General features: G+C 38.8%; 1 protein-coding gene across 4 annotated transcripts in view; it reads right to left on the bottom strand.

Annotated features, from left to right (window-relative positions):
- mbtps1 (membrane-bound transcription factor peptidase, site 1) overlaps window positions 1-22878 on the bottom strand; it is a 119715-nt gene that overhangs the window by 58046 nt on the left and 38791 nt on the right. For all 4 annotated transcript variants that reach the window (XM_073069779.1, XM_073069783.1, XM_073069781.1 and 1 more), the window contains exons 6-8: window positions 16168-16277; window positions 5022-5138; window positions 1902-1969 (exon numbers count right to left, since the gene is read on the bottom strand). In XM_073069779.1, coding sequence (XP_072925880.1) covers window positions 1902-1969; window positions 5022-5138; window positions 16168-16277 — 295 coding nt within the window. The remainder of the gene's footprint in view (window positions 1-1901; window positions 1970-5021; window positions 5139-16167; window positions 16278-22878) is intronic.

Here is a 22878-nt window from a genome sequence, read left to right as displayed (position 1 = left end):
TCTGAAAACGCTATCAGACGGCAGCGCGCTATTTCAGTTTTCTTGAACGCAACCTAACAATTTCAGAGCAGACAGCAACGAGACTGAAGTCGGAAGAGTTAGTACAAGATAACACTGATGCAGACATGTTTTATACATTTAACAAGAAGCTTTATGAATACAACAGAGTTAGTCAGTTTTTCAATGTTCGTCATCAGCTGGGTCCATCTGTTCGTGAACTCCCTGTCAGTTGTCGCCATACGCTCCAGTATTTGTTTTTTTTTAGTTTTAAGTTCTCCTGCGCGAAAGCCAACAGCTGTCCATCGTTTTAAGTTTCTCTAGTCTGTAACTACACAAACGCGCACTTTTACGGTGAGATTCGACACCAAACATGTCGCTTGTTTTCAGTAGATGTGTCCTGGACATGCGTAGGAGGAAGAGATTCGCCGTAATCTCCGTTACAGTGTGGATAGAGATATTTTCAAAAACACATAGTGTGGACGCCTATCATTTTTACGTGAAACCGGCGTTTTCAAAATCATCCAGTCTAGTGTGGATGTAGCCTCAGATGCTTAGTGTTTCCATCCAGCACTTAGCAGCAGAAAACGAAGATGTTTTGTGGACTGTCAATTATAAAGTTAACAGTCATTAATATTTGTCATTAACAAGTTTGGACAATGGTCTAAAATACTGGTCACTAACCCATTGATCGCAATCGACTGGTCGATCTTTGAAACTTTCCCAGTAGATCCCGCAAAAAATGAATAATAAATACACAAATACTGTTGAGAGATTGTTTCCGGGTTGCAGGGTTTTAGTTCCGTTCTTCCTGCCCAGTGCGCATGTGTGTAGCTCCCCCGCCACGCACCGTGGTAGAAAAGACCGGAAGTAAAACCCCACAACCTGGAAGCAACCTCTCTTACAAACAGCTTCTGTAGCGGGGGGAATTGCTATATTATCATTATCCTAATTTGTATTAACTTATCTTTATAATGCTCACGTTAGAACACTTCTCCCCCTTTAAATTCCAACATTCCCCAAATGTAAATGACTGGGAAACAAAAAACAATGGTGTCATTATCTTGCGTACCTCTGAAACTTATACTAGTGTCTCAGTAACAGTTTACCAATAGAAAACACCTGAAAAACGTGACAGATTCAACATTCAGTCTAACACAGTAAACAGTCCATTCAAATACTCAGTCTGTCAGGAGGTTTGCGAGGGCGCTGTGCTGCAACAGATGAAAATTATGAAATCTAAGTACAGGAGCTGTCTTACTGACAGACACCTCACAGACTGCCTCAAACTGGCTGTCTGTAGTTATGAGTCAAATTTCTCACTCCCAAATAAGGGACAAAAGAAGCAGTCAAATACGGGACACTTGTGTTTACCCCGAGAAAGACTACCATGAAGCCCTGCGTGGGCATGTGTGCGTGCATGCGTGTACATACCGATTTTTTTTCCTGCAAATCGGTTTTGGCTTAATCTTCCCGATTCTATTAAGTGAAACTACAGAGTGTACATACATTATTTCTACATCCAGGTTGCGGGGTTTTACTTTCGGTCTTTTCTGCCCGGTGTGCATGCCTGTGACTAACCAATTTAGTACCTCTATCTTGCCTTTCACTAAGGCCGAGGTAGGGAATCTTGGGCTTAAAAAGGCTGGTGACCACTAGTCTACAAGTAGGTGTGAAATGCAGCTCAAATTCATCCAACTTCTTAACTCTAACCTTGATTTATCTATTGACCCATAGCAACTGCAGGTAATAATAAAAAACTAGTCTTTATTGGCTGCAAACAGAAACACTACTTTTCCCCAGAATCCTACAGCTAGACACGAAAGCACAATTAGCTTTGTCAGTGCTGTAACCAAGCCTCGAACTTCGAATTTCATAACCAAGATCAATTACAGCAAACTCACCCATAAAGAGGCCCATCATTACCAATTGCAGAGACCATGATCACTTTATTAGCAGTCAGCTCCCAAACCTAAAGGGGGTAAAAAACACCATGAAATTAAAACCAAACTTATCTCTTTATCTCCCACCTCACTTCCTTCCCCTCCAACCTGCAACCTCACAAAGAGGAACATTATCACAGTAATTTCATTCAGTATATAATCATTTTAGGTTTGCTTTAAGTTAGAAACAGCAACTTACCTCCACTGTACCTTCAAATTAACCAAAATGTAACAATACAAAATGTTAAATAACAAACCACACATTAGCTAGAAATATAATTTCTTAATTTAATAATACAAATATTATTGGTGACAGATGAAGAAGAGCAAAACAAGTATTTTTTTATCTTTTTAAGATGAATAACATCAGAGCAGTAAATTTAATATAGGTCAGGTATCTTTGTAATAGTGATGCCATGGTTAATTTCAATACCAGGGCGTAGGCTAAGCATGTCTATGCCAACAAGCCTTCAGGCTTTTTCAACTTAGCACTACCAAGGAATAATTGCTTTCAGCACCAGAATATAGAACAAGATAAACCACGATGAAGAGTCCCAGCACATTTCTCCAACAAGATGCATCATCAAATAAGAATACTGTACCACTGTTAATCTAGTGCATTTTCTGTAACTATAGAAAATATTTATGAAGTAAAATTTACTTAAGTCAGATACAATGAACTAATCACCCATCTGCAAAATGAAATATACAGCACAAACAATTGTCCACTGAGACCCTGCTACCTCCACTTGAACATTATAGGACCATTCCTTATGTAGCTCTGCTCAACATAAGCCTCCATTACCTCGGTCTCATGTGCATCTATATCATTGCCTCATCCACTACGATCATATTCTGAAGAGAGAAGTTTCCTCAAGAATACTCGACACCCTTAATTGCCTTCAGTAGGTTTCCGTCTGCCTTTTCTCTTGTGCATGCACAATTTACGACCCTTACAAAAGTGAATTTTCAGTAACACAACTACAAGATGCAACAATTCTTGAACAAAATATCTTAAACAAATTTCCTAGTGCCCTTGTATGCTTTTCCAGAGGCAGCAGCCAATGCTGGGCACTTTTATTCAAGACTAAATACATTGTTGTTCTGCAAATTCCATCCTTCTAAAAACAATTCATAGTTGTTTTGACAAAATGATACCATGGATGGCTTTGCTATCTCTTAAAAAGACCTTATTAACCTCAATAAAAGAAATTAGCAATATGTAATGAGATTGGTTATAATGTGGTGCCACTCTCAGGGTGGAGGAGCAACACCTCTTATTCCATCTAGGTAGCCTCCAACCTGACGGGACAAATATCGATTTCTCCTTCTGATAATGTATTCTCTTCCGTGGCCTCTTACCTCTTCTCCTCACATACATATCACCTCCTCCTGGTGGCCCTCCTTCTTCCCTTTCACCCTAGTCAACTCTCCTCTCCCATCTGATTCCCTCTTCTCCAGCCCTTTAACCTTTCACCTACCTGGTTTCACCCATCACTTTTCTAGCTAGTCCTCCTTCCCCTGCTCCCAGGTTTTACTTCTAGCATCTTTTTCCTTCCTTGACAGACTTGAAGAAGGGTCTTGGTCCAAAATATTGACTGTTTATTCCTTTCCATTGATGCTGCATGGCCTGCTGAGTTCCTCCAGCATTGTGTGTGGTGTTTAGCAATGTTTGTATTCCTATAATCCTTATATTTTTATTTTCACATGACCCTTAGTATTCACACCAAAATGTGAAACCAGACTTAATTACATTGAAGCAAGTTTCCCAAATGTAAAGATGATCCAAATTTGTTACCGTAATATTTTGCTTTCCTTACGTATACCAACTGCAATATTAAGCTCCACAAATTAGAAACTGCAGATCATTCATGCAAATTGTGATCACAGAACTCTCACCGCACATCCTTGAGGGACAACAATGCTCAAAAGTCTGAATAGCAAAGCTTATATGCAAAGATGTCATGTGGTGAGCTGGCTATCCATCCTGCTAATTTTTTGCTTACTGCACAGTCTGATGATCATAAATCTACTGAATGACATCTTACTGAATGCAAAACAAAAGGTTAAAATAGGTCCACCGCAAATCTTTATTAAACTGCACTAAAACATGCTTTTTATGACTCGCCACATTTACATAAATGTAAAATTGGATTATTTACTGCAACACTCACATCTGTGAAAACACAGATTATGGCACTAGTTTAACATCTCAACAGATTCCTCAAGAGAAATAGAGGGTTTTAATACTGGGCTAATGCCTATCTGACGAGGTACATCAAAAAAAAAATAGGAAGACTAAGTCAACAGGTTCTGCCCCAGAATTCATCAGGATCAAAGCAGATCCATGCTGGCCTCAACTTTTCAATGCCAGCTCCTCAATTGTTTCATGCACCTCAGTTCTTCACCATCCAAATCATGAAGTCCCGTGTGCCCCTTATCAGCAATGACACAATACACTCATGATAACCCATCCCTGGAGAACAAATTTAATTGCTGGCTCCATGAAAAAATGGCATTTTGAAGTCTGTATTAAAATATTCATGAAAGATCTTGAAATACAAATCACAATATTTTGTAAGAATAACATTTAAAAAAATAAATTAAGCAACAGTTTAAAATGGGAACTATGCACTTGGTAGATTTGCAGACTGCCACCAAATGTCAATGAAAAACTGCTTCTTATGGAACCAAGCTGACAACTTTTAAGTTTCCACCTAAGAGTAATATCAAAAAAAGAAAATAGAGAAGGGTACTTCATTCAATAAATTGAAAATTCCTAACCATCAAATCTCCACCCCTTCACGGCAATTTGTGGAGAAGTTTTGTATCTGGGAATTAAACTTCTACCTCATTATAAGGCTATTGAATGGTTCCCTAGAACTCACAATCCACCTCATTATAATCTTGCACTGCACTCTGTAGCTGTTACACTTTATTCTGCATTTTGTTACTGCTTTAACTTGTACTACTTCAATGCACTGTGTAATGAATATATCTGTATCAGCAATATGCAAGGCAAGTGTTCTTAATGTACCTCTGTACATGCTATAATAAACCAAATTTAATTTCAAAACATACCTTATCAACAAAAGGATGATCCATGAAGTCTGGTCCTCCTATGCTGAGGTTCAGAACATCTATCTTCTTCAAAATTGCATAATTAAAGGCATCCAGGAACCAGGAGGTATAAGACACCTGTATAATAAAATCAGATTCCTTAATAAAACTTCAGGACTACATTTCTAACATACTAGATATTTCTAATTCAGACTCCTGTGCACTCAACGTCCCACCAACTCCTTTTACCCTATTTGTTATAAATCCCTGTAGAACTAGCAACAGTGCTGTAACCCAATCAAACAGCAAGCAGCACATCTTGAAATGGCCCTACGGTGACAAAATATTTCAATGGCAAATTGTAAACACAAGAGATTTTGCAGATGTTGGAAATCTTGAGTAACACACAAAATTGGATGCCATTCCATGCTAATCTCCGAGCCATTGCCATGAAATGTTAAAAGGATCCAGAGTTTTACCCCAAAACTCAAAAATAATGTCCTGACAAAGACTAACCTGAAGCATCAACTGAGTTTTTAAATTCTAAATCTTCCATACAACCACTGAGGTATCTCCTAAGAAAACAATCTACCAACTATGACAAAAACTTCAAAGACATTGCTTTGCCTATGCTAGCTGAAGTACCATTTTGAGTTCTTCCAATATCGTGCTTTAATATTAAGTAAAATCCCCATTTTCAGTTTCTCCACTGTTATTCATTGTTCTTTGTAGAAATTTGTAAAGTCCTCACCTGCTGAAGAGATTATGGGATTTTAACAAATAATAAAATAAACTCTTGAAAATTGAAACTCCAAAGTCAGGCAAGTTAATGAGTTCTTAAAAATCTTCCTTTTACAGCCACAACAAACATACACACTTTGTAAATCTAAGTGGCAGCTAGTAAGGCATATTAAAAAGCATGCACATCAAAATCATTAGATCCCCCTGCTACTAGGATACCCTAGGGCTGTCGGAAAAGGATGTAAACCCATCTATCCGTGCACAACTTTGTTTATAGAGTTGATGGATGCTTCAAAATTAAAGACAACCAAATTACCTAGACACTGGAGTCACCACTAGATTTCCTTTTTAATTTCCCATCCATTTATCTTCCTACTCTTGAGATTCTTCCATAGACAAAGGATGACCCAAACCATCCAGCTGTTACTTTGATCATGCAAGCTATTTGCTGGAGGACAGCAACACATGACATCAATCTTGAAGCAAACTTCCACACAACCACTCAACTGCCCCCTCCAGTACTCCAAGAGAAAAATCTACCAGAAACAACTATGACACAGTTCAAAAGATATTGTTATGACAACAATTCAGAAGACATTGTTTTGCTTACCCTAACTGAAATACATTCCATTTGTTAAACATCATGTGAAGAATCTTTCCAAGCTCTCTTGAACAAGTACAAACAATTACTGTGCAAGAGCAAGCCAGGACAACCATTCATGATGTTGGAGGTTGGCACAAGATGCTGTTAATTTCTACATTTTGTAGGTGAAAGAGTGAGAATTAAATGAACCACAACATTGCACTGTTCTTAATGATTGCAAGGTACAGAATGTAGAAAGTCACGTGGACTGAAGTTTAGAGGACATCTGATAATGAATAAAATTAACAAGTGAGGACAGGAGGAGCAATAAAATTCAATTGATTAGTGAATAGCAAATCAATGTAGTCATGATTTTCCTGTTAAATTGTGAGCCAAATGTATTTCAAAAACATCAGAGTAGGAGAAGAGGATATAGAAGTACCGGTACATTCAATTTATTTTAAAATGTGTTAATGGCATCTGACAAACAAGCACCTTTGCTGAGCTTCAACTATTTCTAAAAATGATTTGGATGAAAGCATCAAATGCATGATTACTAAATCTGCTGATGACACAAATAGATAGGACAGGGATTGAGAAGCACATACAAGCAAGTTTCCAAGACAAATTGGTAAGTGGACTGTATAGGTAAAGATCAGGGAAATAGAATGCAATGTGGGGAATTGTGAAGCTTTCTATTTTGACAAGAGAAAATACCAATGTGAAAGGCAAGAGGATGCAGAAGGATTTGGTTTCCTGGTGAATGACTTGGAAAAGGCTTGTATTACTTGTAATATCTATATAAAAGAAGCTATTTCTTGCTTGATGAATTGAAGAAATTAAGTTTATGCTTCATTTACATTACAAGACAGTATTGATCTACAAACGTGTACTTAATTGAAGTACAAACAAGTACTGTGCAAGAGCAAGCCAGAACAACCACTCATGATTAAAGTTTAGGAAGCAGGCTACAAAGGAGTTTTACACAGAATGGGGATGGTTGCTTTCCGAAGAAAGACTGTGAAAGTGTGACATGCATCAGATGCAATTTCAAAGAATGAGAGGAGCTTTGACCAGCGGCCAATCAGACATTGAAAGTTTTGAGAGAGGACTTCAATCAGGTCTACTGCCCCAGGATAAAAGGCAGCAGTGGGTGGCTACAGTGAAAAGAGCTTTGACCAGCAAACAATCAGCGCTTAGGATTAATTAGCAAAAGCAAAGGCAGGGACAAATGCAGCAGCCATCATCTGGGTCGACACAGTCACCCGGGTAGTGATCTTGAGGCTTTAGCTCAGTTAAAGAAAGCAAAGGAAAGAAAATCTCAAGTTTCTTCTTTATATCTGCACAGCTAGGACAGTAGAGATGCCAGGCAGGATAGTGGTATGCACCTCTTATGGGATATGGAAAATCAGGGAGACCTCCAGTGATGACTACAGCTGTGAGAACTGCATCCAGCTGCAGCTTCTAACAAACTGCATTAAGAAGTTGGAGGTGGAACTAGATGAACTCCGGAGGCTGAAGGGGTGCTAGCTAAGACATACAGAGGTGTAGTTACACACAAGGTGCAGGACACAGGAGACTGGGTGACAGTCAGGAAAGGAAAAGGGGTTAAGGAGCTAGCGCAGAGTAACCCTGTGGTCATCCCCTCAACAACTGACACTTTGGATACAGTCAGGGGAGGGGTAGAAAATAACCTAACAGAAGAAAGTCTCAGTAGTTGGGTCTTGGGCACTGAAGGGAAGGGGGAGAAGAGGATCACTGTAGTGATAGAGGAGTTGTTAGTTAGGGGGTCAGACAGGAGGTTCTGTGAGCGAGAACAAGATTCCCGGATGGTATGTTGCCTTCCAGGTGCCAGGGTCTGGGATATCTCAGATCAAGTCTTCAGCATTCTTAAGTGGGATGGTGAACAGCCAGAAGTCATGGTGCATATAGGTACCAATGAGATGGGTAGTACGAGTGACAAGGTTCTGCATTGGGAGTTTTGGATCATTGGGAAAGTGGGACCTGTAAAGAAGGGACAGATTGCACCTGAACTGGTGGGGACCTAATATCATAGCGGGAAGGTTTGTTAATGCTGCACAGTGAGGTTTACACTAGAGTTGCAGGGGGATGGGAACAGGTTATGGAGGCAGATGTTGGTAGACCTCAAAGTTAGGATTCAAAAGATTGAGCATGGTATGACTAGTGTACTGAGCTGTATGTACTTCAATGCAAGATGTATCGTGGAAAAGGTAGGTAATAGTTCTGAAGATGAGGTAGCTGGTTGACAAACAGAGGCATGAGGAGAGGTTGTCGATAGGGCAAAAACTGCAGTTAACAGGATGAGTTGCAACGTAAAAGGCGGACAAAATTGAAAAGGGTGAATACAGGACTGAAGGTGTATCTGAATACATGCAGTATATGGAATAAGGTAGACGAACTTGCAGCGTATTGCAGATGTAGGCATCACAGAGTCATGCCTAAAAGAAGATTATAGTTGGGAGCTTAATGTCCAAGGATACACATTGTATTGAAAAGGCAAGCAAGAGCTTACAGGGTTACTCTGCGCTAGCTCCTTAACCCCTTTTCCTTTCCTGACTGTCACCCAGTTTCCTGTGTCCTGCACCTTGAGTGTAACTACACCTCTGTATGTCTTAGCTAGCACCCCTTCAGCCTCCGGAGTTCATCTAGTTCCACCTCCAACTTCTTAATGCAGTGCTCTGTTGGTAAAAGTTTAAGTAAGATCATTAGAAAGAGGTGACTAGGGTAGGAAGACATTGAATCATTGTGGATAGAGCTAAGGAACTGCAAGGGTAAAAAGACCCTGATGGGAGTTGCATACAGACCCCCAGACAATAGTAAGGATATGGCCTACGAATTACAACAGGACAGAGAAAATACATGCCAAAAGGGCAATGTTACAATAGTCATGGGAGATTTCAATAAGCAGGTAGATTGGGAAAATCAGGTTGGTGCTGGACTCTAGGAGGGAAAAATTCTAGAGTGCCTACAAGATGACTTTTAAGTGCAGCTCATAGCTGAGTCCAGTAGGGGATCAGCTATTCTAGACTGGGTGCTGTGCAATGAACCAGAACCGATTAGAGACCTTGAGGTAAAAGAATCCTGAGGGACAAATGATCATAATACAATCCAATTCACCCTGAAAGTTGCGACACTAAAGTCACATGGATCAGTATTGCAGTGGAGTAAAGGGAATTACAGAGGCACGAGAGAGATAAGTTGGCCAGAACTGACTGAAAAATAACACTGGCAGGGATGATGCAGAGCATCAATAGCTGGAATTTCTGGAAATAATTTGGAAGGCACAGGATCGATATATCCCAAAGAGGAAGAATAATTCTAAAGGAAAGATGACAAACAGGGGCTTGTGGCTAACAGGGGAAGCGAACATAAAAGCCAAAAAGAGGGTAGAAAATACAGCAAAAATTAATATAGATACAGCAAAAATTCTTGGGAAGCTTTTAAAAACAAACAGAAGGCAACTAAAAATATTATGGTAAAGACTGAATATGAAAGTAAGCTAGCAAATAGAAAAAAAGAATATACCAAAAGTTTCTTCAATTATAAAGTGAAAATGAGAGGTGAGAGTGGATATCAGACTGCTGGAAAACGATGCTAGAGAGGTAGTAATGGGGGAACAAAAAAAATAGCAGAAGAACTGAGTAAGTATTTTGCATCAGTCTTCACTCTGGCAGACACTAACAGTATGGTAGAAGTTCCAGGTGTCAGGGGTGATGAAGTGTGTGAGGCTACCATAACTAGTGAAAAGGTTCTTGGTAAATAAAGGTCTGAAGGTAGATAAGTCACCTGGACTCAGATGCTGTACATCCCAGGGTTCTGAAAGAGGTTACTGAGGAGATCGTGGAGGCATTAATCATGATCTTTCAAGAATCACTCAATTTTGAAATGGTTCTGGAAGACTGGAAAATTGCAAATGTCACTCCGCTCTTCAAGAAGGGCAAGCAGAAGAAAAGAAACTATAAGCTAATTAGTTTGACCTCAGATGTTGGATTTGATTATTAAAGATGAGTTCTCAGGGTACTTGGAGGCACATGATAAAATAGGCCGTAGTCAGCATGGTTTCCTCAAAGGAATATCTTGCCTGGCAAATCTGTTGGAATTCTTTGAAGAAATAACAAACAGGATAGACAAAAGGAAAATTGGTTGATGTTGTGTACTTGGATTTTCAGAAGGCCTTTGACAAGCTACAAGCCCATGGTATTACAGGAAAGATTCTAGCATGGCTGATAGGCAGGAGGTAAGAGTGGGAGTAAAGGGAGCCTTTTCTGGCTGGCTGCCAATGACTAACTGTGTTCCACAGGGGTCTGTGTTGGGCCAATTCTTTTTACATTATGTCAATGATTTGGATGATAGAATTGATGGCTTTGTTGCAAAGTTTGCAGATGATATGAAGCTAGTAGTTTTGAGAAAGTAGAGAGGCTACAGAAGGACCTAGACATATCAGGAGAATGAACACAGAACAATACAGCCCAGTACAGGCCCTTCAGCCCACAATGTTGTGCCGACCCTTAAACCCTGCCTCCCATATAGCCCCCCACCTTAAATTCCTCCATATACCTGTCTAGTAGTCTTATAAATTTTACTAGTGTATCTAGGTAAAGAAATGGCAGATGAGTGTGGTCATGCACTTTGGTAGAAGAAATGAAAGGGTTGACTAATTTCTAAATGGAGTAAAAATACAAAGAGTGAAGTGCAAAGGGACTTGAGAGTTTTTGCGCAGGATTCCCTAAAGGTTAATCTGCAGGTTGAGCCCGTAGTGAGGAAGGCAAATACAATGCTGGCATTGATTTCAAGAGAACTACATATAAAAGCGAGGGTGTAATGTTAAGCCTTCATAAAGCATGGGTGAGGACTCACTTGAAGTATTATGAGCAGTTTTGGGCCCCTCATCTTAGAAAGGATGTGCTAAAACTGGAGAGGGTTCAAAGGAGGTTCATGAAAATTATTTCAGGATTGAATGGGTTGTCAAATGAAGAGTGTATGATGGCTCTGGGCCTGTATTTACCAGAATTCAGAAGAATGAGAAAAATTATTGAATGGTGAATGGCCTTGATAAGAGTGGATGCGGAGAGAATGTTTCCTATGGTGGGAGAGTCTAAAACAAGAGTACACAGCCTCAGAATAGAGGGCTGTCCTTTTCCAATGGAGATGAAGAGGAATTTCTTTAGCCAGAGAGTGGTGAATTTGTGGAATTCACTGCCACCGGCAGCTGCAGAAGCCAAGTTTTTAATGTATATTTAAGGCAGAGGTTTATAAGATTCTTGATAGGATCAGCCTTAATGAATTGGTAGGGCAGACTCAATGGGCTAAATGGCTGAATTCTGCTCCTATATCTTATGGAAAAGCAACATCCTAAGGGTCATGACAGATAGATAAGGAGAGGGTCTTCTTTTGTGGGAGAATCTAGAACTAGGGTTTCACTGTTTTTAAAAAAAGGGGAGCCCATTTACAACAGTAAAAAAAATGTCAAATCTCCCATCCCTCCCCCAAGTATTGAACTTAGTGGATTTTCTCTTCTTCAAAGGACAATACAATATTTTCTAGCAAGAGGTAAATATATATTTGATAAGCAACAGATTGAAATGTTACTATGGGTAGATGGGAAAGCAGTATTCAGGTTACAATCTGATGAATTTATGGCAGAGAAAGCTTGAGAGGGTATGTAACATGCTCCTAATTCACATATACAATCAGATCAAAGAAAATGACAGCATTTGAAATGGCTCACCAGCAGATGAATATTCATTAAACATTTCCCGGTTGGCCCATATCCAAGTAGGATTTGCTCACAGTGTGTTTAACTTGTCTTTTGATTAGAATTTAAGTTGAAAAGGGACAGACCGTTCAGATTACACAACTCATTTGCCAATATCCTACTGGATTAATTAAAAGAAAGATGCCCTTGAAACTTGTTACAACAGTATTTAATTACAAATTGAAAAACACACCTGGAATTTGAACCTATTACTCAATAAGCAGGTTGGATTGATGCATGTGAAGGGTGGAGGTAGTTTGTGAATTGCAGTCTGGAAGTTGGCTTTAAAAGAGGGATTCTATTTCCAAAATATTTTATTATATTAAATATTGCTTTCCTTAAAAAATATGCATTTCTCTAACAGCTGTATAAGGAATATTGGCCTGTGTTTTGAACTTGGCATGCAGTTATTTTAGAGTCTGTTAAGGACAAAGTCCTTGTTTTGTCTATTTGGTTGTGAAATATTTCAGTAATGTGAATTTGCCCAGTTAAAGCTTAAAGTTTAAACTGTGCACTCATTTCTCTTGAATATCATTCCCTTAATGTTTTTTAAGTTAGTGACTTTCTATTCCATCCAAATTTGAAATTAAGTCCCTCTGAAAGGCTAGCTTCATGAATGTGATCTCACTAATTCATAATTCGACACTCAGAACAGAATGACCCTTCATTAAAATAAAGTGTAAGACACAATGAAATGTCTTCAGGTGTAGGAATGGAAGAAAATACCATGGGATCACAAAGCCATTAGCTGATTACAACGAGGAGTCAAGTTGTAGGGTATCTACATAATGCCACCAATACAAACTAATGGACCTGCTAAATCATACCCCCTTCACCCACTGCCAATCCCTGTAAATCACACGCAACCCAGGAAACAAGTTCATGATGCTTAGCAATACAAGTTTCTTGTTCAATTATCTAAAGCCCGAATTTAAGATCTGTGATTTTAATTATTTGTTCATTCTGTCCTTACCCCATTTCCCAAGGATGCTTTACCCACTGATCCCATTCAAAGTTCTAAGTTCAAAATAAAATTTATTAACAGAGTACATACATGTCACCATATACAACCCTGAGATTCTTTGTCTGTGGGCACACTTAACAAATCTATAAAACAGTAATTGTAAACAGGATCCACAAACTGTAAACATCGGGAACTGTAAACAGACTGTGCAAATGCAGATGATAAGTAAATAGCAATAAATATGGAGCATGGAATAACAACATAAAAGAGTCCTCAATGAGAGTGGTTATCCCTTTTTGTTCAAGGGCCTGATGGTTGAGGGGTAGTAACTGTTCTTGAACCTGGTGGTGTGAGTCCTGAAGCATCTGTACCTTCTACCTGATGACAGCAGCGAGAAAAGAGCAAGGCCTGGGTGGTGAGGATCTCTAATGGATGCCATTTTTCTGCAGCAACATTTCAGGTAGATGCGCTCAGTAGTTGGGAGGGTAATACCCATGATGTACTGGGCCAAATGCACTACCTCGTGTAGGACTTAACGCTCAAAGGCACTGGTATTCCCATACCAGGCCATAATGCAGCCAGTAAGTACACTTTCCACCACACATCTATAGAAGTTTTCCAAGGTTTTTGATGACATGCTGAATCTCCACAGACTCCTGAGGATGTACAGGCATTGTCGGGCTTTCTTTGCAATTATATTTGTATGATGGGTCCAGGACAGGTCCTCTGAGATAGTGACACTCAGGAATTTAAAGTTACTGACCTCCACCTCTGATCCTCCGATGATTACTGGTTCATAAACCTCTTGTTTCTCTTTCCTGAAGTTTACTATCAGTTCCTTGGTCTTATTGACATTGAGTTGTTATTACACTACTCTGCCAAATTTTCAATCTCCCTCCTATATGCTGATTCATCACCACCTTTGATATAGCCATTAACAGCGGTGTCATCAGCAAACTTGTATGTGGTGTTGGAGCTGAACTTAGCTAAACAGTCATAGGTGTAAAGTGAATAGAGTGCCAAGTACACATCCATGTGCTGATGGAGATTGTGGAGGAGATGCTTTTGCTAACCTGAACTGACTGAGGTCCACAAGTAAGAAAATCCAAGATCCAATTGCACAAAGAGGTATTGAGGCCCAGGTCTTGAGCTTACTGATTAGTTTAGAGGGGATGAAGATGTTAAATGCCAAGCTGTAATCAATAAAGAGCATCCTGAAGTATGCACCTTTGCTGTCCAGATGTTTCAGAGTTGTGTGAAGAGCCAACAAGTTAGCATCTGCTGTAGACCTGTTGCTTCGGCAGGCAAATGACTGAACTAATGTTTCCAAAACATTTAGCAAGAATACAGACTCAAGCCTGTGTGATTAGAGATCAAGCCAACATTTATATTTACAGTACAGTCGGCCCTCCTTATCCGCGAGGGATTGGTTCTGGGACCCCTCACGGATACCAAAATTCACAGATGCTCAAGTCCCTTATTCAACCTGTCTCAATGCGGTGGACCTTAGGACCCAGCAGAACCCAAAACTTTATTTAACCTGTCTCAGTGCAGCAGACATTAGGACCCAGCAGCAGAGATTTGAATCTGCAGTGTTTCTGTTCACGAAAATAATCATGATCACGATTAAAAATAAAGTGGAAATAATCAAGCAATCAGAAAGAGGTGAAACTCCATCGGTCATTAGAAAACAGGCTACGTCGGTCAACAATCGGAACAATTTTAAAGGATAAAGTGAGAAAGGCTGTGCCCCGATGAAAGCTACAATTATTACTAAGCAACGCAGTGGTTTAATTATTGGGTTTTGGATTTTTGATCCTCTACATCAACCCGGCACGGTGGAGTGCGCACTCGATAGCGATCTGTCACTAGATTGAACTCGGGAACTTTCCAAACCCGGCACTGAAAGATAACTTTCTTAAGTGTTTTATATGCATAGAAAGGTAAAATATATACTATATACAAATGCAAACCTTTGACTAACTGACGCTAAATAATACCGGATGTACCTGTTCCGACTTACTTAGTAAGAGAACTTCCGATTTTTTTCAATCCCGATCCACGATAACCCATGAACATCCTCCCCGTATACTTTAAGTCATCTCTAGATTACTTATTATACCTAATACAATGTAAATGCTATGCAAAATAGTTGTTATACTGCATTGTTTAGGGAATAATGACAAGAAAAAAAAGTCTGTACATGCTCGAACAACAAGTGCTGGAAGTGCACTTCCAGGTTTTCATGATTTGTGGTTGGTTGAATTCGCGGATAAGGAGGGCTGACTGTAATTCCTGGACGCCAGCTGAATTTTAAGTGCTCCAGCCAGCTATTGATTTTTAGCTGAGATGTTACACCCATGTAAAGGATATACTTTCATTAAAAATACAGCATTCCTTCATTTACAAAAATAATATGTTCTTGGAAAATGCTTTAATGGAAATTTCATTAAAATCAAAAGCAGGATAAAACACATTGCAAGTTTTTTGATATAATGTATTCCTAGACTGTGAGTGGTGAATTATTCATAAAGTGAAAGCTAGCTTTGTAAATAAAATTTAAGACCTGAAAATCAAGAAAGGACGTTGAACTGAAAAATTAAAGCAAACATTCAGAAATTGGGAATTACTGTATTTTACTGCTAATCCAAGTTATAAAAAGTTTAAACCAATGAATTTACTTACGACAATTTGCATGGGTCACTTGATCAGCTCATACTTTTATTTAAGTAATCAGGTTCTTTGTTAAAAAAATACAGTAATTAAACTTTGGAAGCTGAGCTCTTCAAAATACAATACACAATAATTCCTCAGTTTCTGAGTTTTTTAAAAAACTATTTCTTTGGAGGGTTTATCTTCAATTTACAAAGATGACTTTCACCTAATGAATAACATGGCATTCTATATCCTAAGGAATACCTTATTAAACTATCCACAATGTATTTTATCAATGTGTTAAAAATAATACTTCAGTTAAAAGATTTTCTGGAGAATTTTCAGTCCACAAGAACAGTTACAGCTCATTCAGAAAAAATAATCAAAATGTGAACCCTTTTTCTCAGACTCAAACCCTTACAATGACCGGTTAGAAAATAATCATTACCTGATTGTTAGTGAAGACTCTAAAAATGTGTAGCTCTGCATCTGGTGCCAATCCCTGACATTCCCGCATGCTAGCAATCACCCCTGCAACGAATGTCCCATGCCCCAAGCCTAATGTCAACAGAAAAGCAAAAATACATTAAGATATCAGCATAGATGGCATCAGTACATTTGTCAGATATCATTCATGATCATACAGAAGAAAAAGCATGATTTTCTTAAAATTCTACTACCAAAGAAGACATACCCAACAATGAGACAATCATATATCTTCGTACAGCATTAGCACATTTTTGAGACACATCTCTTGAGAACATACCAATACCAGCTTTTTTTTTAAATTAACGCTGTCATAGTTCCTTTCCACTAAGGAACTAAGTAACATTTGAACCAATGGTTTCTGCATGACTTTTACCATTTTTGCAAACTACAAGGAAAAGGTTACCAAAATAACATATCAATGCAGAGACAGGGACAATTATGTATGGTTTATGCTCTGTCTAGATTCCATGCATTGCAATCCTACCAACAGCCATGCAAATTTATCAATAGAATATGGTAGGTTAAATGTAAACATTCCTGTAAATTAGCCCTTAGTGTTGCTCTAATGTCAAAAAAGAATCAAAGTGGAATTAGTGAACACAGAGTGGGAATAAACTGGAGGACTACAGTGAAGTAAGGAGCCATGGGTAGAAAGGGATATAGAATATCATACAATGAAATTGCTCTGCTGCAACTGGTATGAACCCCATGGGTCAAATGGCCTACATCTGTGAATAAGCAAAACAAGTTTATTTCTATTCACAGTCCAGACAATTTGGCTGACAGAACCAAATGCAGTATCCAACATTCAATGATGAAAGTACTAAATGGGAATGAGAGCATTGATGAAGATGTCAAGTGATGCAGATAGTTGTATAGCAATGAAGTACAACGTAGAAAGACGCAAGGTTATCTATATTGGTGGAAAAAACAGATTTGGTGTTTTTTTTAAATAACAAGAGATTGGAAAACGTTGATGCTCAGAAAGGACCCAAGTGCTTTTGTATACAAGTCACTAAAAGCTAACATGCTGTTGCACAGGCAATTAGGAAGGCAAATAATATATTGGCATTTATGGTTAGAGGATTTAAAGTCTAACAGCAAAAATAAAGGTCTTTGGTAATATCACAAATGGAGTATTATTTACCTTTGAGGATAAAATCTAAAAATCTATATAATTGCTATGATGGCTCACAGACTGGTTCCAGGGAAGGTGGGATGTCTTTCAAAGAAGAGTTGGTCAAATAGGCCAGGTGTCGCCATATAGAGTTTACAAGAATGAGGGGAGATCTCATTAAAATGTGTAACATTCCCAGCAGACTCAAAAGAGTCAGTGCAAGGCAGACATATCTCCTAAGGAAGGAATCTAGAATTAGCAGTCAGTCTAAAAGTAAGCAGGGCATTTAGGACTTAAATGAACATAAAATTCTTCACTCAGAAATTGAGAGTTTCTACCCATATCAGTATCGACTGCATTCACAGCATTAAAAAAAATTCTGAACTGTACAGGAATTAAAGTATTTGGGGATAAAGCAGGAAAATAGTGTTTGAAGATTGTTGATGAATTTGTTGAATGGCAGAGTAATCTCAAAAGGGCTAAATGGCCTGACCCTGCTCCCATTTGTGTCTTTTGAACTACATGTATTGAAGTCTGTCAATGGAGGTTTTCATGTTTTATGGTTTTACAACATTGAATCACAGTGGATTTAATTTGGCTTTTTTGACACTGATCAACAGAAAAAGACTCTTTTATGTTCAAGTGAAAACTGATCTATAGAAAATGATCTAAATTAATTACAAATATTAAACACAAAATAATTGATTGCACAAGTATTCACCCCCTTCAAGTCAGTGTTTAGTAGATGCGCCTTTGGCAGCAATTACAGTCTTCAGTCTCTGTGGATAGGTCTCTATCAACTCTGCACATCTAGAAACTGCAATTTCTCCCCACTCTTCTTTACGAAACTGCTCAAGATCTGCCAGATTGCATGGAGATCATGAGTGAATAGCCCTCTTCAAGTCTAGCCACAAATTCTCAACTGGATTGAGATCTGGACTCTGACTTGGCCACTCCAGGAGATTAACCTTGTGGTTTTTAATGCATTCCTGGGTAACTTTGGTTTTATGCTTGGGGTCATGCCAGAAAACAAATTTTCTCTCTAGTCACAGTTCTCTCGCAGACCACATCAGGTTTTCCTCCACGATTTCCCCGTATTTTGCTGCATTCATTTTACCCTCTACCTTCACAAGCCTTTGAGGGCCTGCTGTAGTAGTGAAACATACCCACAGCATGATGCAGCCACCACCATGCTTCACAGTAGGGATGGTGTTTTTTTGATGATGTGTGGTGATGGGCTTACACCGAACATAGCGTTTAGTCTGAAGGCCAAAATTTTGGTTTCATCAGACCATAGAACCTTCTTCTAGCTGACTTCAGTCACCCACATGCGTTCTGGCAAACTCTAGCCAAGATTTCATGTGAATTTTTTATTCAACATTGGCTTTCTCTTTGTCACTCACCCGTAAAGTTGCAACTGGTGAAGCACCCAGGTAACAGTAGTATGCGCAGTCTCTCCTATCTCAGCTACTGAAGCTTGAAACTACTCAGAGTTGTCACAGATCTCTAAGTGGCATCCCTCACTAGTCTCCTTCTTTCACGGTCACTGAGGAAAGCCTGCTCTAGGCAGATTTACAGCTGTGCCATATTCTTTCCATTTCTTGATGATTAACTATACTCCAAGGGATATTCAGTGCCTTGGAAATTATCTTGTATGCATCTCCTGGCTCGTGCTTTTCAATAACCATTTTGGGGGATTGCTTGGAGTGTTCTTTTGTCATCATAGGTGTAGTTTTTGCCAGGATACTGACTCACCAACAGTTGGATCTTCCAGGTACAAGTGTATTTTTACTATAATCAATTGATACACCTTGGCTGCACACGGGTCTTGAAAAACAGTTCTCCATTTAACTACTTATGTGACTTCTAAAACCAATTGGCTGCACAAATGATGATTTGGTGTGACTTATTAAAGGAGCAGGGTGAATACTTAAGCAATCAATTATTTTGTGTTTTATATCTGTAAAAAAAATTACTTTTTAAGAGATCTGTTTTCAATTTGACAAGAAATGCTATTTTTCTGTTGATCAGTGTCAAAAAAAGCCAAATTAAATCCATTGTGATTCAATGTTGTAAAATAAAACATGAAAACTTCTAAGGGGAGGGGAGTGAATACTTTTTCTAGGCACTGAATCACTGTTAACAGACATCACATCTCAAAATGAGTGTTTTGAAGGGAATTAGAACTCAGTTTTGAAGTGCCTGATATTTTATATAAAGTTCCAGAATTGCAAGTGCAAGAATAGTGAGTACAAGAATAGTTTCCAGGAAAACTGAATCTTGTCTGGAAAGCAAATTAAAAAAGAACTGGAAAGACACAACAAATCAATCACCTGAGGAGAACAGAGTTAATGTTTCAGATTAACAAATTTTCTCCTGAACCTTCTAACTTCTCAAATTGCGTGACAAAATCCAAATCATATCACTAAGCATGAGAATCACGTTAATATTAATAAAGTTAAGCAATACATAGCCAAACCTAAATTGTATTATAAAATACATTTTTATAGTATTTGCATTACAGAGTGCATGTTCAAAAAGTTGTAACCAAAGAATAATTGTAACAGAAACAAGAAAATTGATGCCACATGTTTTCTGTAGATGTAGTACTGACCCTACAAATACCTAAGTCTTTGCAAAATACCTAAGAAAGTCTGCAAAAGGAATTTAAACCTAACTTTGCAGAGAATGAATGTGATTTAATTGATTGTTTGCTGGGAAAAGAACAATCGGCTAATGACAGCTGCAGCCAACTCTAATTAAACAACCTACACCTTACATTTGCCTTGAATTGCTGCATCAGATTCAAACATAAAATAATGGTCATTTCCATCTTAAGTAACTATTTATCCAGCTGACTTTAATATGTTGTAAATCTAGAATGTCTAAGATTTTGAGTCCTAAGAAGACCTCGGCCCGAAATGTCATTTGTTTATTCATTTCCACAGATGCTGCCTGACCTGCTGAGTTTCTCCAGTATTTTGTGTGTGCTCCCTAAGCTTTTGTCTTTTCTATAACTGACAACTCATTCTTGTTTCTTTATAGTTCCACCCACCTATTGGCAATGATGCCAGAGCAGCAATAAAACAGCTAATGGAGCTCAAGTTTAATGTTATAAACAAAGCTGATGATCAGAATGCTAAAATCCTCAAATGATGAAGTGCCAATATCATAATTCAGGGAATGAAAGCTGGCAAATCATCCAATTTTGTGAACACAAAGTACTCTGTAGATGCTGTGGTCAAATCAACGTGTTCAAACAAGCAGGTCGGGCAGCATCCGTTGAAATGAGCAGTCAAAGTTTCGGGCCGAAACCCTTTGTCAGGATGACGTTCACTGCTCATTTCAACGGATGCTGCCCGACCTGCTGAGTTCATCCAGCTTGTTTGTACGTGTTGATCCAGTTTTGTGGCCTGTGGCAACTCTGGTCCCACAATGTGATTAACTCTCTGGTGGCATTAGGAGATGTGCAAAAATGGTCTTTGTTAGTTTTGATTAGATTTAAAGAAAATAAGTAATCAGCTTGTTCAATTTACAAATTTTTCAGTGCTAAACTACATTGTTATTTTCAATGCCAAACTCAAATGCACAATAACTGCTTTAGTCAATACATTAAATTTGATAAAATTTCAATAATGAAATTGCAATGTTTTCATGCTTGTGAATATGTTTCAGGATTATTTCAACAAAAGAAGGGATAAAACTAACAATTAGTTCTATTACAAACGAGATCCACTTGGAGAAGGTTCTTAAAAGAAAATGAGCCTTGGACCTAGAGCATATTTTCAGTTCAACTCTATTTTTTTTTTAGCCCCCTTGACAAGTACATCTAGTTTATAAATTTCATACCTTATTGGCAGTACTTAAGGCATATTACTCCTAATAGCTTATAAAGAAAATTGGATTATGAGATAGCTATTTTATGTAAAAATCTCCACAGCACTACTAGATTTTCAACTTATTTGCTCAGAAGAGCACTGGTAATACCAGAACTTATTGCCTATCCTCAACTGCAGAACCAAGCAATTAATAGTCAACAATATTATTTGCTCTGATGTCAATGTCAGCAGATTTCCCTCCCTGAAGGACTTCAAAGAAGAAGATTGTTTTAAAATAACGATCCAGCAGTTTTATGGCTATTATTATTGAGACAATAAACTTCTCGATTTAATGTATTGAAATTAAATTTCCCATGACCCTAGATCAACAATCTCAAATTCTGGCTGCTAGTGCAGTAACTTGACCACTATGCTTCTGCTTTTCCATTGTCATGACCTCAGCCCCCTCCTTTGTGAGAATCGCAAGAGAGAGAGAGCCTTACAGTTTGGAATGTGGGCTGGTCGCTCAGCAAGACAAAAGCCTTGGACATAGCCATTGTCTTGGGAGACACCTTTGTGGAATAAGGAACTGGAATACGTGCAAACCCTCAGGGCAATGTGAGATGGGTGATGGGGGAAAGATTGCCTCGCCCCCATCCTGATTGACATCTACAACCCTGCCAGTCCAGATAAAGGGTGGGCTGCCGAGGCGGGGCCTCAGACGCACCTTGGAGACACACGAAGAAGACACGATAGCGCTTCCCGTCGGAGCGGGAAGCCATTCTGAAGGAAGCCACGTGCGTTAGATTCCGGATCGGGAGTCTGTGGCTGGACCCAAAAGGAAAAACCGCTTTAACTAACAGCAGGGATTTACTTCGCAAGGACGACAGGCAAGTGTTCCTTTTCTCTCTCTCCAACACGTGAAATGCCAGCGGTCCCCGAAACGGGGAAGCCTGCAGACTTTGAGTGACTCTTATATCCAATTGGACTCAGTATCCCCTAGACAACGATAGAGCTCATTTTTGATTGATTATTACTACACCTGTGCTTTAGATTGAGTTTTGACGATGTATATGATCTGAATGTTTTGTATTAACCATACGTTTGTGCCCCTTTATAAATAAAACGTTTGAAAATAGTAGCACCAGGCTTCAGCGGACCTCTCTATCTTTGCTGGTAAGTCACCCGGTTACTGGGGAACGTAACACCATGCAAGCAACATCTCAGAATGCTCTACAATAATGGGAAAAGGACAACACGTATTTGACAGCAAGCCTAGAGCAGAACTTCAGTTGAAAGAATAAAGAAAAAAACGATAAAAAGTGCAGCTTCAGTTAATTTCAGTTAAGTTCCTTCTTCACTGCATTTGTATTATCTTTGAGAATGAACAATAACAGACAGCTGAATCAACATGACTGCACCAAGATCAGGGACTTGGTCTTTGTCATTTGTTGCCCATGACATCTTCCTGAGCAAAACTAAGAACTCCCAGAATAAGATAACGAAAGCATGCAAAGAACAAATTCTATGCAGCCATTCACAAGGCTGTATTATAACTTAACAAGAACAAATGGTACATTTGATGTAGGAAAGAGATGTGCACAAGTCAGTTTCTTGATATTTCCCTGATAACATGCAAGTTGGAAAATTGGTTTTATGACCAGAAAAGTCATAATGAGTGCACATATTTGTTATCTCTGATTGGGATATTAGTGACAATGGTGATGACCCAATT

The sequence above is a fragment of the Hemitrygon akajei genome, chromosome 17 (genome assembly GCF_048418815.1).
Source record: "Hemitrygon akajei chromosome 17, sHemAka1.3, whole genome shotgun sequence".
NCBI lineage: Eukaryota > Metazoa > Chordata > Chondrichthyes > Myliobatiformes > Dasyatidae > Hemitrygon > Hemitrygon akajei.
Note: the sequence above shows the minus strand (reverse complement) of the source record. Positions and strands in the feature narration are given on the sequence as shown.